At 39.1% G+C, this 15,875-nt stretch overlaps 1 protein-coding gene across 3 annotated transcripts in view; it reads right to left on the bottom strand.

The window, feature by feature from the left end:
- CAMK2A (calcium/calmodulin dependent protein kinase II alpha) overlaps positions 1 to 15,875 on the bottom strand; it is a 173,310-nt gene that overhangs the window by 37,792 nt on the left and 119,643 nt on the right. For all 3 annotated transcript variants that reach the window (XM_060765445.2, XM_060765443.2, XM_060765444.2), the window contains exons 8-12: positions 14,508 to 14,591; positions 11,348 to 11,442; positions 9,556 to 9,678; positions 7,910 to 7,993; positions 4,873 to 4,915 (exon numbers count right to left, since the gene is read on the bottom strand). In XM_060765445.2, coding sequence (XP_060621428.1) covers positions 4,873 to 4,915; positions 7,910 to 7,993; positions 9,556 to 9,678; positions 11,348 to 11,442; positions 14,508 to 14,591 — 429 coding nt within the window. The remainder of the gene's footprint in view (positions 1 to 4,872; positions 4,916 to 7,909; positions 7,994 to 9,555; positions 9,679 to 11,347; positions 11,443 to 14,507; positions 14,592 to 15,875) is intronic.

Here is a 15,875-nt window from a genome sequence, read left to right as displayed (position 1 = left end):
TTCCGCCAGTGTGCGACAAAGCGTTTTAGCAATGATTAATTGTGCTTTGTCACTTTGTCCATAGAAGAATTATGAGTACATATGACAAGCTAAAAGACAACTGGGTGAAACTCAATCTCTGAGTTACAGATTTACATTGCCTTTCTGATGCACTAAAGCAGTGGTTCTCAACCTGTGGGTCCCCAGGTGTTTTGGACTACAACTCCCAGAAATGCCAACTACTTTACCAGCTGTTAGGATTTCTGGGAGTTGACGGTCAAAACATCTGGGAACCCACCGGTTGAGAAACACAGCACTAAAGCATTCCATAATCTAGCACAGAGTTAGCTTAAGCCTTTTATCACATGACAGCGTTAAAGCACTATTATTCCACTTTAACTGTCATATTCTGTTCTATGAGGTCCTGAGATTTAGCCTAACTAAATGACAGACCCTAACATTTCATGGGGTGCAACTATGACCATTAAAGTGAAATGATAGTGTTATAACCGCAGTGTTATAGCTTTAAATCTTTTTGGGGGAACGAAAAAAAGACAGAGGGGAAATGTATTGGATAATGCTGAGAAACAGCTAAACTACAGAACGGGTCCTTGTTCATGAGGGTAGCACTTTCTTCCAATGTCAAAAGATTCATTTTTAAAAACAAGTCTAGCTCAACACCTCCTCTAAAAATACAGAATCCATGTGTTATAGTGTTACATCAGGTCGTTAATTCTTGCCAGCCTCTAGCATCCTTGACAATGGTTCTTTCTTCAACAAGTGGCTTGTTTTATAACATTTGGAAAAAAGACAGCGTGGTTAAGAATTGGACACAAGGTATTTGAAGAACCCACCATGACCAAGTAACATAATGATTGGGAGATGTCCTTTGCCCACCCACACGTTGTGACATTGTGACACCTTCATTGCTTCATTCTCCACAGTCCAGCATAGCAAGGAAAGCTTCACTGAGTTAGATTTTTTTTCATGTCAGTAGCAACTTGAGAAACTGCAAGTCACTTCTGGTGTGAGAGAATTGGCTGCCTGCAAGGACATTGCCCAGAGGACGCCTAGATGTTTGATGTTTTACCATCCTTGTGGAAGGCTTCTCTCATGCCCTCACATGGGGTGCTGGAGCTGACAGAAGGAACTCAACCAGCTCTCCCCAGCTTCAAACAGCTGAGCTGTAGGTTAGTAGTCCTGCCAGCACAAGGGTTTAATCTCTGCACCACTGGGGGCTCTGTGAAGCTTGAAATTAAATGAAACAATGACAATGACAGCCACCCAGATGACTGTTGGGTGGCTGCCATTGTCATTGCTATTTATTCATTTATGTCCCCTTTTTCCTTGTTTTGAAATCTGACAATTTACAAAAAGAAAGACAAATACAGTGAAAAAGAATTACAAAAGGAAAGGAAAAGCTTATACAACATTATTATTAAGCACAGTTAAACAATACACAGAATAAAACGCTTTAAAACAGATGCAGTAGAAAAAACCAAGAATTAAAAAAAACACATTGTAAATAACATGCTGTATTATTACAGACACGTGCAGCAATAACATGTGGATGTCATTTCTAACACAATGGAACTGCATGTTAAATAAAGGCATAGGTAATTTTTTAAAAAAATATGAATTAATATATTATTTTTATTCTTCTCAGCTAAGGGGTGTGTGTGTGTTTTAACTGCATCAGATTTAATTTGAATTTACCTGGAGCAAGCACTATTAAACACCATGGGGCTTACTTCTAATTAAATATGTGTAAGATCACACTGTTAGTTATGCAGTCTCAGAGAAATAGGGTGGAATACAAGTAAAGTATTATTATTATTATTATTATTATCATTATTATCATCATCATCATTATCATCATCATCTGAACTTCTACTGAAATTCGTGGCATTTCACCTGCAGAATTGACTGCAGGATTACGGGCAGAGTCCTGGCAATTCAATAGTTTCAGCTATTTGTCAAATATGACTTTTTCATGTTCCTACCATACTAAAATGTAGACAGCTCCATTCATAGAATCTTAGAATTATAGAATAATAGAATTGGAAGAGACCACATGGGCCATCTAGTCCAACCCCCTGCCATGGAGGAAAACCACAATCAAAGTAACCCTGACAGATGGCCATCCAGCCTCTGATTAAAAGTTTACAAGGAAGGAGCTTCCACCACCCTCAGAGGCAGAGAATTCCACTGTTGAACAGCTCATATGGTCAGGAGGTTCTTCCTAATATTTAAGTGGAATCTCCTTTTCTGTTATTTGAACCCATTGCTCCTAGTCCTAGTTTCAAGGGCACCAGAAAACAAGTCTGCTCCCTCTTCCTTATAACACCCTTTCACATATTTATACATGGCTATCATGTCTCCTCTCAACCTTCTCTTCTGCCTGTTAAGCATACCCAGTTCTTTACGATGCTCCTCATAGGATATGAGCTACAGACCCTTGATCATTTTAGTCACCTTCCAACTTGTCAATATCTCTTTTAAACTGTGGTGCCCAGAATTGGACACAGTATTCCAGGTGATGTCTGACCAATGCACAATAGAGGGGTACCATGACTTCCCTCAGTCTAGACAGTATACATATTTTGATGTACCCCAAAATCCCATTGGCTTTTTTTAGCTGCTGCATCACACTGTTGGCTCATGTTCAACATGTTGTCCACAAAGACTCCAAGATCTTTTTCAAATGTACTGTTGTCGAGCCAGGCATCACCCATCCTGTATCTTTGCATTTCATTTTGTCTGCTTAAATGTAGTATCTAACAGTTGTCCTTGTTGAAATTCATTTTGTTAGTTTTGGCCCAGCTCTCTAACCTATTGAGGTCATTTTGAATTCTGATCCTGTACTCTGGAGTATTACCTATCACTCCTAATTTGGCGTCATCTGCAAATTGATAAGTTCGCCTTCTAAACTTTCATCTAAGTCATTAATAAAGATGTTGAAAAGAATCGGGCCCAGGACCAAAACATGTGGCACTCCACTGGTCACTTCTTTCCAGGATGAAGAGGAACCATTGGTGAGCACCCTTTGGGTTCAGTCGCTTAACCAATTGCAGACCCACCGAATAGTAGTATTTCCTAGCCCACATTTGACTAGTTTGCTTACAAGAAGGTTATGGGAGACCTTGTTGAAGGCCTTACTGAAATTAAGATATGGTACATCCACAGCATTCCCTGCATCTACCAAGCTTGATAAATCCATGTTGACTTTTAAGTGATCACAGCTTTTCTTTCTAAGTGATTGCAGATTGTCTGCTTAATGATCTGCTCCAGAATCTTTCCTGATATTGATGTCAGGCTGACTGGAAGGATAATTGTTTGGGTCCTATTTTTTTCCCTTCTTGAAGACAGGGACAACATTTGCTCCCCTCCAGTCTCCTGGGACTTCTCCTGTTCTTCAAGAATTCTCAAATATTATTACCAGTGGTTCTGAAATCACTTCTGCTAGTTCCTTCAATACTCTTTGATGTAGTTCATCTGGCCCTGGAGACTTGAATTCATTTAGAGGTCACAGGTATTCCTGGACTACTACTTTACTTATTTTGGGTTGCATTTCCCCTATTACCTCATCCACTCCATATTGCTCAGGTTGAATCCCAAACTCCTTTTGGGAGAAGACTGAGGCAAAGAAGGTGTTGAGCAGCTCTGCCTTTTCCCTATCCCCTGTTAGCATTTCACTACCTTCTCCTCACAGAGGTTTTATGATTTACTTTTTTATCCTTTTTCTACTGATATAAACAAAGAATCCATTTTTATTGTTTTAAATCTCTCTGGCAAGCTTGAGCTCATTTTGTGCCTTAGCCTTATGAAGTTTTTTCCTACATATGTTGGCTATTTGTTTGAATTCCTCTTTGGTGATTTCCCCCCTTTTCCATTTCTTGTGCATGTCTCTTTTAAATCTCAGCTCAGTTAAAAGTTCTTTGGGCATCCATTCTGGTAGTTTTCACTTCTTCCATTTCTTCTCCTTGCTGGGCCAGCGGGGAGATTTTATTTATATAAAGAAAAAAATCCCTAAAAATCAGAAGATGACCCAAATGTTATAAAACTCGGTGGGCTAAGAGTGGTAGATGTGCCCTCCATGTGTGGAAATTCCACACACACACACACCCCACACACACACACACCACCACCCTCTATCCCTAAAACTGAGGGTAAGGGTAGCCTGGGAAGGCCACCCATGTTGGCCAGTGGTCTGAAAATCTTTATCCTTTCGGACCCGGAACAAAAAAACCTCATTCAGAAAGGTGCCTGTTTTGGGGAGAGGCACCCAAATATGGAAAGAGGGCCTTATAAATGAAACAGAATGGATAGCAATTCTATACAAATGCACAAGACTAGTGGCTATAAATTAAATAAACAGAGCCTTTTAAACCCCCATCTACATGAAATATTAACATGTGTGTTTTTATGTACGAGCATGTGTTTTCAAGTCATTGATCAACTTATGAATTTCATAGGGACTTCTTAGTCAAGGAATAATTTTGTTAAACATACTAAACATTCATTTACTGGTCCTATTAATGGAAGAAATTCAAGACTGTATGAGATGTATCCATTGTCTATAGAATATCCAGTAAGTGCAAAACTAACCTTTATGACCTGGACTGTACATGTTTAAAATGTCTCTCTTGTGGGATTTTTCTCTTCCTGCATCTTCACTCGAACATGCCTATATATCATGAACGAAGAGCTCTGGAGTGCTCTGAGACTGATGCATGAAAATGCAATATATGACCAAAGTATTTCAATCTATGTTCTGTTCAGATACATGGCTGGAGAGGCCTGTAACCTTGTCTGCTTGAATTTGCCTTTTATGGCTAGCATCAAATAAATAAAGGGACAAATGTGGAGCAAAAAGAAAGATGTATTACCTACCAGAAAAATTCCGGGTTGCTAGCATCGTAGTAAGGATTGCACCCTGAGAGACACAAAACACAAAAAAGGAGGAAAAATAGGATTCAGAATCAGGCCCATCCCTTCCCCCACCTTCTTTTTTTCCTCTTAAAGACCTCTGGTGGAAAATGGAGCTGTCCAAGGCTGGAAGAAGGATGTATCTTTGGCACCATTCCAAGAGCATGATGAATATGGTACAGATGATATTAATAGATACAGCATACAGTTTGCAGAAAACAAGTCATTGGATAGTGGCTCAGGGATTTTTTAACTACTCTGCAAGTTTCTGAATGGTGATAGTAGGGTTTCTTATAACCAAGAAAGTAAATATCGTTACTTCCAATGTTAATGATATTTCATTCTCCAGCAAAGGAACAGGAGTTCTGGTTCTTATGAGACCAGAACAACAGGTTTCTTGTTATTAAAGAATGTTTCCTTATGTGTCTCAGGTAAACCCGCACATCTATGCTTGAGATCCTGCAGTAGTAAGCAGAGAAACTATCCTGAAACATCATAAGTGCAAGGGGGAGGGGGAAAGCCTCTTTTCCTGTCAAAAAGTGTTTGTGGCTAATGTAAAATTTGCTATGTGGTAAAATTAAAGAGGAAACGGACATGCTAAGTCAGACTCATATGTATCATTTATTTAACTTAGCAACTGATAACAAGATTTACCACGAATATTATTACTAACATATTTCTTACAGAGCATATTATTCCATGGATGTTGATGAGCAGGCCAGTTTCTGTGCTGTTCCTGAGATCCTTGTCCTCCTTAGATGTAAATTAACTAGCTCCATCATTATTAGGATTTCCTGTCTGCTTATACAAGAATTAAAATACCCCACTTATGCATGGATATAGTATGCGTGTGCCTTCAAGTTTCCTGACAACTTATGACAAACACATACATTTCATAAGGTTATATAGGACATTACTACACAAGTCTAAAAATAGGATTAGCATTGCAAACCCATCTTGCTTTGAGCAGGAACATGCCAAGATAGCCACTCTTCTTATTGCACCAATTTGATCCTCAAGTGCTTGAAGAAAGCTGCAAGCATTTTTAGGTTATCACAGTTGCTGGGAAGTAACTTCTCTCAATCAGTACATTGCTCCTCTTTATTCATGTCCCCTTTGATTTATTTTCCTGGAAGAACTGCACAACTTGATGAATTTAAAATCTTGTGAGACAAAAAGTCCATAAGTACTTCCATAAGTTCACAAGCACTCTCCCTTTAAATGTTTTAAATATTAATTAAAATATGACTAATTCATTTTCCAGTTACTAGCCTTTTCCTCTTTTGTGTATTCTGCAAGGCGGAGGTCTATGTCTCAATTACCTTACAACAATTTGCAGGAATATTCAAAAGAAAAAGAAGGTTAGAACATAATACAGAAATGTCTAATCAAGAAAAAAAATCCTTATCAGTGTTTAGACTGCATGACCCCATGCATTTTTTTAAAGAAAAAAGAAGCAAAAGGGCTGAAAGAGCAAAATTACAGGCTTTGTAGCCAGAGATTCTCTCATGTTCCCCAGACGTTAAATGACTAGCACTATGGCCATGAGGAAGTGAACAGTTCAAAGAAACATCCTCAAAATACCCACAATAGCATATTACAGACCCCAAATTTTGCTACAGAAGCACAGAAGTTGAAGAATTATTTGGAATGACTCTACAACATTGGTTCTCAACCTGTGGGTCCCCAGATGTTTTGGCCTTCAACTCCCAGAAATCCTAACAGCTGGTAAACTGGCTGGGATTTCTGGGAGTTGTCAGCCAAAACACCTGGGAACCCACAGGGTGAGAATCACTGCTCTACAATGACATTGTGTGATAGTAAGCCCTTCTGTTTATGGGTGAGGAACTTCAACCTTATGCTACCAGCTGTAGCCTTAGTCAAGAAAAAACTCACCAATTTCTTCATCTGAAATATAGCCTACAGCACCTGGTACTAATACTAACCAGACCTGATCCTGCATAGCTTCTCAGATCAGATGAGATCTGGTACCCTTAGAGTATTTAGGTATTACTGCACTTGTTGAATGATAACAACATTTAACTGCACAGACTGCTCTTGGGTAAAAATGCTACATCGGTCTGATGAGCCATATCATTTATTATTATTTGAAATACTGGAAATGCAAACATTTAAATTTTATTTTCCACAAATGAGAGTCTGTGTATAAAAAAAACCAAGTGATATATTTTTAGTTACTCTCAATCTCATTCCTTCTTCCGCTCTATCTTTCATATTATTCTAATCCACTTCATGAGTTGGAGGCAACATAGGAAAATTGTATTAAAATGACATAATTGAACCAGTAACAGATTACTAGATGACAAATAAACACTAATGTCCCTGTTATCTTGCTCAGTAATCTTATTAGCCTCTATTCTGAAGGCTGGGACTCTGCACAGTGCTCAAAATCTGAAGATGCAGCCTATGGCAACTGTCCAAAGGCATTGCAGGCAAGAGTTCATGATAGTGGCGCTGTAAGCTTCTGAATAGCCCACCAGCAGCAACACAGAATTGGGTTCAAAATTATTCAAAAATAGTGAACCTGGACACTAATTCCAAACTCACTTACTTTGACATAAGTTATCTTGAAGGAAGAAGAACTTAATTTGGAATAGCCCTATGACCACAGTTCTTTCTTGACGTGCTATGAAACTCCAAATATTTTCTCTCTGAACAGGAAGAGATGCATTGTTGCACCAGCATTGCTGGATTGAACTTGTGAAAGACTGTTCCCTCCCAGGGACTAAGAAATCTCTTTATAGAAGAATAGGAGACAGAGCATAACTTTCCTTTGGACTCTAGAATTCAGTGATCCAAAGACTTAGAGACATCTAGTGAGGAGATTATTTACTTTCTTAGAAATGTGAAAGTCAGATGCTTTAGAAGACCAAAGCTACACCACCAGGAACATGGAAAAACATTTGAAAGGGGAAACATGTCAGTGAAGGATACCCTTTTCCTAGAAGAACATGGGAATCAGAAAAGGGATATGGTTTACCTTGAGCTTCCTTCTGGCATTGAACTTCTTCAAGCAATCCACAGTCTCCTGTCTGTGCATACAAGATGCAACAGTGGAACGATGCTAGAAAAGAGAAAGAAAGTCTGCTCAGATATGGAGAGAAACAGAAACCATTTGTTTTACAAACTGCTATTGTTTAAATAGCTCATTTCTGGATCTGCAAGCTATAGTAATTTTTTTTCACCCAGACTGTCTTTATTCATCCACATTTAAATACTGACATATATCCTTCCATCAGTCAAGAAGTATACAAACAATTTTGTATAAAATATTGAATTTTTTTTAGAAGCTTTATATAAAGATATTTTACAAAAATGGGTGCACTGTTTTGAGAAAATATTAAAACCATTGCATCTATACAGAGGATAAAAAGCAACCGTTCTGTCAATTAAATTAAATTCTGGAGACTATCATGCTATAGTAATTTTGACTATTGGCTGGTTCCTATCAGAACATAGCAGTTACAGAAAATCCATAAAATCTATTCAGAAGACTATAGCTTTGAGACTGCAGCTTTTTTGCATTAAATTAGTCTAGATGGCTTTCAGCTTCTTACAGCCTCATTGTTTAATGCAGAACTAGGTACAACATTTTCTACAAACACACACTTTAACTGCACTATTTCTCTGTCCTTTAAATGTACATGCATAGTCCTGCAAACCCATGTGTTTGAATTCTCCAGGCTGCAGCAAATGAAACTTTAATGGGTTGTGCAAACTAGTTTTCCCTGCTTGTTCATTTGTTCCTTGTTCTGCCACACCAGAAACTCCAGTGATGGCTCATTAAGTTGCTCACAGTTTAGCAAATCCTCCATTAGCCAATTCTTTTATGCTTTGTTGGTTTGGGCTAACGGTGCTTTTCTAGGGCATGGGTTATTCAAGGCAGGGCCCTGAATAAAAATGTTGTGACCCTAAGGAAGACATTGCTTATGGGGCCAAGCCACTATAGCCCAAAATAAATGTTTTAGCAATGTGTGTATATTGTCATGGCAACCACACCTAGATCTAGAAGGGGGGGGGGAGAAGCCAACAACACAAGCGACAAATGTACCCAGGAGATAAACAAGGTTTTTCTTCTAATAATAATTAAGCAACTGTGCCTCGGGGATCATCCCTGTACATGTTCATCTTTCAAGCTCTCCAATTCTGATTCAGAAAGGGTTATTAAAAAGACCCGTTACAATCCTTTGCAACATTTGAATTCTGGGAATGGAGCTCAGCAATGATCATAGCTAAACAACAACGTAGACTGCCTTGTTTGCAATGTATTAAAATGCTTTGATAAAAAGAGAAATATATTTAATTTCGATACCAGTTTTTCTCCTCAACTGGTTATGCTGTTGGCAACCCATTTTAAGTGAGATTGCACATAACCTGCATAAACAGTTGGGGTCACCTACAGCAAATGGCTCACTTTCATCTATATTACCAGTGGACCACAAATCTGTACACCTCCTATCCCTGTGGTATACACTTTGTATAAGCTCTGCATGCAATTTTTCATATCCTACAGTACAAATCTATCTTACTTCCACCTTCAGCCACTTTTAAAAAATAAATGCAAGCATTATTTATTATCAGAGGACAATCCTCAGAATCTGAGTTGTTTCCAAGACAGGTACTTACTGATATCCATGGGTGCTTCAGAGCCTCTGCTGCTGTGATACGTTTGGATGGGTTGATGGTCAACATTTTATTGATGAGGTCTTTTGCTTCTGGAGTGACCGTATCCCACTCAGGGGAGGGAAACTGCAAGAAAAAAGTTCTTCTAACCATAAAGTCAGAAACACTTTTAATAATTTCCACGGTTTGGCATTTTTGTGGATCTTTCTCATACTACTATATGAACAGGAATTTGAGATGACAAAGAGGGATTATTTCCCCCTAGAAAAGTGCAGGACGGATGGATCCTGATTTATGTGAAATACTGACAGATCAAAAAAGACCAGTGATTAGTTGAATCAACACTTGGGTGAATAAAGATATACTAATTCTAATCCCCTCAGAGCTGGCAGACATTAGGAGTTACGGTCAGCCCTCCATAACTGTGGGCTTAACTTTTGCAGATTTAATTATTTATGTATTTGACTAATATGGTCTTTCTAAAAAATCTCTGTGTCATTCTGTGGAATTCTGTGGTCAACTTGTGGCACGCTGGAGGACCTAGAGATTCCTGGCAAGAAGATTTCTCTAGGCATGTGTAAATCCTCCATCACAATTCTATACTCACCCTGGAGAATTTAGAGACACCTATAGAGATATTCTAATAGATTTTTAAAAAAATGTAAGTTTTTTATTGGTGGGTTTTCCACCTTTGGGTCCTGCCTCTAAGCCTCACAAGAGTGGAAGGCCTACAGTAGCAAGTAAAGCCTTATTTTGCATTTAACCAGTTTAAATTCCCGCTTTTAATTTGCTGGCTGCATAATTTCCACTTGTTTCACTCTGATTTTGTTGTTGCTTATGTTATTGTTTACTAGCAGGCTGGGTAATATACAAACAAATTGATACAGGTTGCATCCAATGGTTATGCAAGTGGAAGGAGCTCAGCTAGTACAAGTATTATCTTCAAAACCACTTGCAACAGTTAGCTTAAAATCTTTAAAATCACCAAGATACAAAAGTTAAAGCAAGATTAAACAATCAAAATCCTCTGCTCAACTTCAGGCAAATCCCACTTCCCACTGGATTCTCCATTATGTCCCATAGATCTGACCATCACATGATATGTAGAGGCAGGAAAACAGATGAACTATTAGTTAAACCACCATTGGCTATAATTTCAAATTAAAAATACCATAGCTATGAAACGATTTCTATATAATTTTACTTCACCCATGATTCATGGTTTTCATACTATTTTATTGCAATGCCAGGTATGTAAGGCACACTTAGGTTGACAAGCAGGGACTGATCCAAGTCAATCACAGATCATTACAATTTGAACCTGGATGTGCCTTATCATCCTGCAGATTAATTGCATCTCTAGAGTAGTTTTCAGTTAATCTTCAAACCCAGTCAAAAGCACAGAGAGAAAGAGAAACAAAAGAAACAGTTTTAAAAGAAATGACAGTAAATGAGAGAGGAGGCAGCCAGGCATGTAGCCGGGGGGCGGCTTGGGGGGCTTCAGCCCCCCCCCCCCCGAAATTCTCATGGTGGTCCGCAAGAAGGCCTTACTGGTACATTATTTAAACTGTTATGTTATCCATATCATGATCTGATCACCATGCTCAATATATCCCCTATGCATGGGGGTATTGGGGTAACGATACAAAAGGTTTGCTAGGGTAGACCCTCTTTCACTCAGACTCAGCCCCCCCCCCCCCCCCCGAACCAAACTCAGCCCCCCCCCCCCCCCGAAACAAAATCCTGGCTATGGGCCTGGAGTCAGCAGAAATGAGAGAGGAACTAAGCCACTTACATCATAGGCTCCAGCTTTGATCTGTTGGTAGAGTCGGTGCTGATCTTCATCCCAGAAAGGAGGGTACCCAACCAACAAAATATATAGAATGACTCCTGTGAGCAAAGAGGGAGAGGCAAACATTCTTTTATAAGTTCTACCAATTGGGGGGGGGGGAGGGTAAAGAGGTTAGCTCACTGACTGAGAAAACAGGAGCAAGCCTATGTTATCAATGTGCAAAGCCGAGTGGATCTTCCTAAAGATCCAGTTTTGGATCAACACAATAGACACAATAACTTTTTGTCTGAATCGCCCAGAACTCACCCTTAAGTATGGAGATAGTTTATCATTCAGGCTATATTATTAATTAACATTGTCTGAAAGAAAAACTAATGTTAATAAAATGTGAAAGGTCATCTCTGTCAGGTTATATGTCTCATGCCAATAGCTGAACAAACACAGGTAATGATAAGGCTGGGTAAACCAAATTACCACCGGCCATGGGATAGCTAGGCATATATAATCTGCACACTGCAGAAGTCAGAAACCTTCTTCTAGCTGTTGTCTAGGATTCCCAAAGCTCAAAAAGACATCAACACCCTCTTCATGATTTTACAACAGGGATGCAGTTGCCTCAAGGTCCTATTCAAGACTTGTGAACAAAACTATGACTTGTGCACATTACCCTGTTAATTGAGACAGAGTTGAGCTTCTGAACTAGACACTATAAGAGAGCAATGACTTTGTGCTCCTGATTCATTCATTCCTTTCTTAAGGCAATGCAGTTCTAGTTGTGCTCTTGCAACTGAGGTATGCAGAGCTGTCCAGTTCTAGTCATGGAAACATGGCAGCTGAAGAGGTGGGTGGCTGAGGTGATGGCATTTCATCCCACATCAGCTTTAACTAACCTTGGCATTGGGTAAACTAGGGATTCAGCTAGAACTGTGGAGAGCAGGAATCAGTTGTCTTCTCTGATGTACAGAGCAAACATCATATTGGACACAAAAGAATATTCAAGAACAATAAAGTATATTATAGTTTACTGTGAAATCTTGTCCATCATTTCCTCCTTATCAAATAGACTTTTAGCAGTTGGGTTAGGCTAGACAGGAATCCTCTTACCCCTCTTAATTGTCTATCTCCTGCCTGTTTCTTACACCCTATTAGTCCCTCATTTCTGACCTGAGAGATATGACAAGAGATTTCTCTGTAAGATATACATTTAGGAAAATATTCTCCACAAAACAAAGACTCTATGATACTGTAGAGGCTATCAATTATATTTGGCATAGGTTTTTGTGAATTACAGCCTGCAGTATTGGATTCTCAAAAGGAAAGTAGCAATTCTATTGACCCTTTCATTAGGTCTCCCAAGACTATTGTGCTGCCCAAGAAGTCTCCCTACATTGTAATAGTCTCATGCAGGTATCAGCAAAGCCTGGCCCACCAAACAGGCTGGCAACAACAATGCAATGTACAAATGCATTTCCTAAGACTGAAGAATTTTTCAACAGGAAAATACAATGAATTGGAAACATATACACTAAATCTGCTTAATGCAATGTGCTCTAGAATCTGACACAGAAAAAAATTGCCTCCTCACGGATATGGTGTGAAAACCAAGCTAAATATAAAAGGGTATGATTAAGTGAGTTACCAATGTATCAATATGCCAAATAAGTAAAAAAGAGAAAAAATGTTGTCTTCTGTAGAGAGTGGGTCTTATAGAATATGCTTTTTATTTCCATTTTATTAAAAAAAATGACAGAGAGGGATATTACTGTGAAAACAGACTCTTTTGTAGAGAAACTCTACTGGAAGCTTTGAAACAACCCTACTCCAGAAATGACAGTATATCAAGTGATCCTGCAATGACACCAACTGTTTCAGTCCCTGTCATTCAGAAGTCCTTTTCAATGCATTCTTCACATTCAATACAAAAGCATGCCATAAGAAGCTGGCCAGACATTGCTATAGAACAACATGCGTACCAATAATAGCATCCATTCATATATTGTAATTCAGGGCACCTGCATTCACTTTGTGCTCTGTCACAACTACTTGTTTGGGCTGTACCCATGAATTAACTGTACTAAGCTCCCTTTTTCCATTTGTACAATAAGGATAAGAGCTCTTCCTGAGTCTCAAAGGAATTACGAGGATAAATAGATTAATGAATGAGAGGCTCTTTGATGCTATAGTAGTGAAGGATATAATGGACTCTCAAAGTAACAATATCCTGAAATGCAATATTTAATCTCCAAACGGTTCCTGTTAATAACTCTTGAAGTATTGCTGAGCACTAATTGACTCATAAGACCATAAATCTATAAAGCTTTTTGTCAGCTAAAAACAATTCACCTAATAGTTGTTTCTCCCACTGGACCAAGGGATAGGATTTTTGCTGTATAATTTCTAGACTGTGCGTAACAAAACTATTTTAATAAAACAATTAGAGAACCACAGCATACAGACAAATCTGTTATGCTACCCATGCCATAACGATATTGATATGAGGCAGAATGGGTTTGCTACTTTTGTTACAAGCTGCTACTCATCCGTCTGAGAGATCATTTAAGGGAGTAGGTTGTCAGCGACTTTCCCAAGGCCTAAAAGGCAACCTTCACATACTGAACATGTTACAAGTTTCCAAAAGATGTAAAAGAAATACAAAGCATACTATCTTCATTTGAGAGACTGAAGTGGAGTCCGGTCAGGTTATTTCCCCTTGTAAACTGTAATATGTAATATGTTGCTGCTGTTGTGCCTGTGGATGATCAGTTCTCAGAACAACACTGACACTGACTGTGAAACCACCCACATTGCAGAATTATAGCAGTTTGATACCACTTTAACTACTACAGCTCAATTCTATGGAATCCTGGAATTTGTAGATTTTTGTGGAATCAGTGCTATCTGACCAAGAAGGGTAAATATCCCACAAAACTATAAATCCCAGTTTCCATAGCATTGAGCCATGGCAATTAATGAGCTGTTGAATTGCCGTATTTCTGCAGTACAGATATACCTCGTGACTCTGCTAAACACACCTTAGATATAATTAGCTTTGTGTGCCAGGCAAAGTCTGCCAATAACACAGAGCCTGGTAATGGATGCCTTCTTCATCCACCACAGTCAATCTCCATTTGTAGAACTATTTTGGAAACATTATGTTACTTACCACATGCCCACAAATCCACAGCTTTGCCATAGGGGTCCTTTCGGAGTACTTCGGGGGAAAGATAACCTGGGGTGCCCGCAAAACCTGGTAAGACAAACATCCCATTCAACAAGTGACACCATTGCTCCTGTCACAGAACATAGTTCACAGAACAGAAGAATGTTCTACCCGGGGATTTAACTGAGAGTAAGATTGTTTTGTGGAGCCCCCGGTGGTGCAGTGGGTTAAAGCACTGAGCTGCTGAGCTTGTTGATCAAAAGGTCGCAGGTTCGATTCCGGGGAGCGGCGTGAGCTTCCGCTGTCAGCCCTAGCTTCTGCCAACCTAGCAGTTCGAAAACATGCAAATGTGAGTAGATCAATAGGTACCACTCCGGCGGGAAGGTAACGGCGCTCCATGCAGTCATGCCGGCCACATGACCTTGGAGGTGTCTACAGACAACGCTGGCTCTTCGGCTTAGAAATGGAGATGAGCACCACACTCCAGAGTCAGACATGACTGGACTTAATGTCAGGGGGAAGATTGTTTTGTATCCTGAAAAGGAGTTTGGGAACTGTGCATGTCATGATTGACAAGATTCTAAGGAAGACTGAGTTGAATTGTGTATGTATTTCCTTATTATGAAGGCTATTAGGACTTAACTGAGATACTGAGACTAGCAGCCGCAAAGAGAATGGCCATGTTGTATACACTGCACCTCTGGTTTCTTTTGTAGAGAATGCATGTTATCTGGGACCAATTCTGTTTTGCCATGGCAGAAAATCTAATTTAACTCCATCTGTTATGGTGGCGCTTTAGACAGATAGACATTTTAAAAGTCCAAGGTTATTTGCAGATAATGAAAAGGCAAAGGAAAAAATATTAACCATAGAAAACCCTAAAGCAGTTGGCGTCCATGCTAGAAGTTTAGCCCCTGAAGGGTTGGATATTTACTGCTCTGGTATGTCATCAGCTGAGCTTTCCACTGCCCCTGTATGACAAGTGAATGCTGATTTGGGTTATTCTGAGACGGTTAGTCTGTCGAGGAATTCACAGAAATGATTCGGCTTTTGTCATCTGATTAGTCTTCTATTTTTAAAATTAATGTACAGCTGTAAATGTCATGCTTTCACACATATTTAAGGAAGCTCAACTTGCATTTTTATATATTTTCTTCTTGTGAGCAACTTGACAGACAACAGCTGGGAAAAAATAAAATAAAGTTAAAAGCATTGTGTATTCTGTTTTCTCTGGGATCAGATTTTCTATAAGGAGGTCCCATACTAAATGACTATAAGCAGTTCTCTGCATCCCATTTAAGGCGAGGAAAGAGTGTTTCATAATTATCCTCTTCCTTTCCTATGTGAAAATAATTTGTGTGCTGAATCAAA

The sequence above is a fragment of the Anolis sagrei genome, chromosome 2, assembly GCF_037176765.1.
Source record: "Anolis sagrei isolate rAnoSag1 chromosome 2, rAnoSag1.mat, whole genome shotgun sequence".
Lineage (NCBI taxonomy): Eukaryota > Metazoa > Chordata > Lepidosauria > Squamata > Dactyloidae > Anolis > Anolis sagrei.
This window is presented reverse-complemented; position numbering and strand designations above follow the sequence as displayed.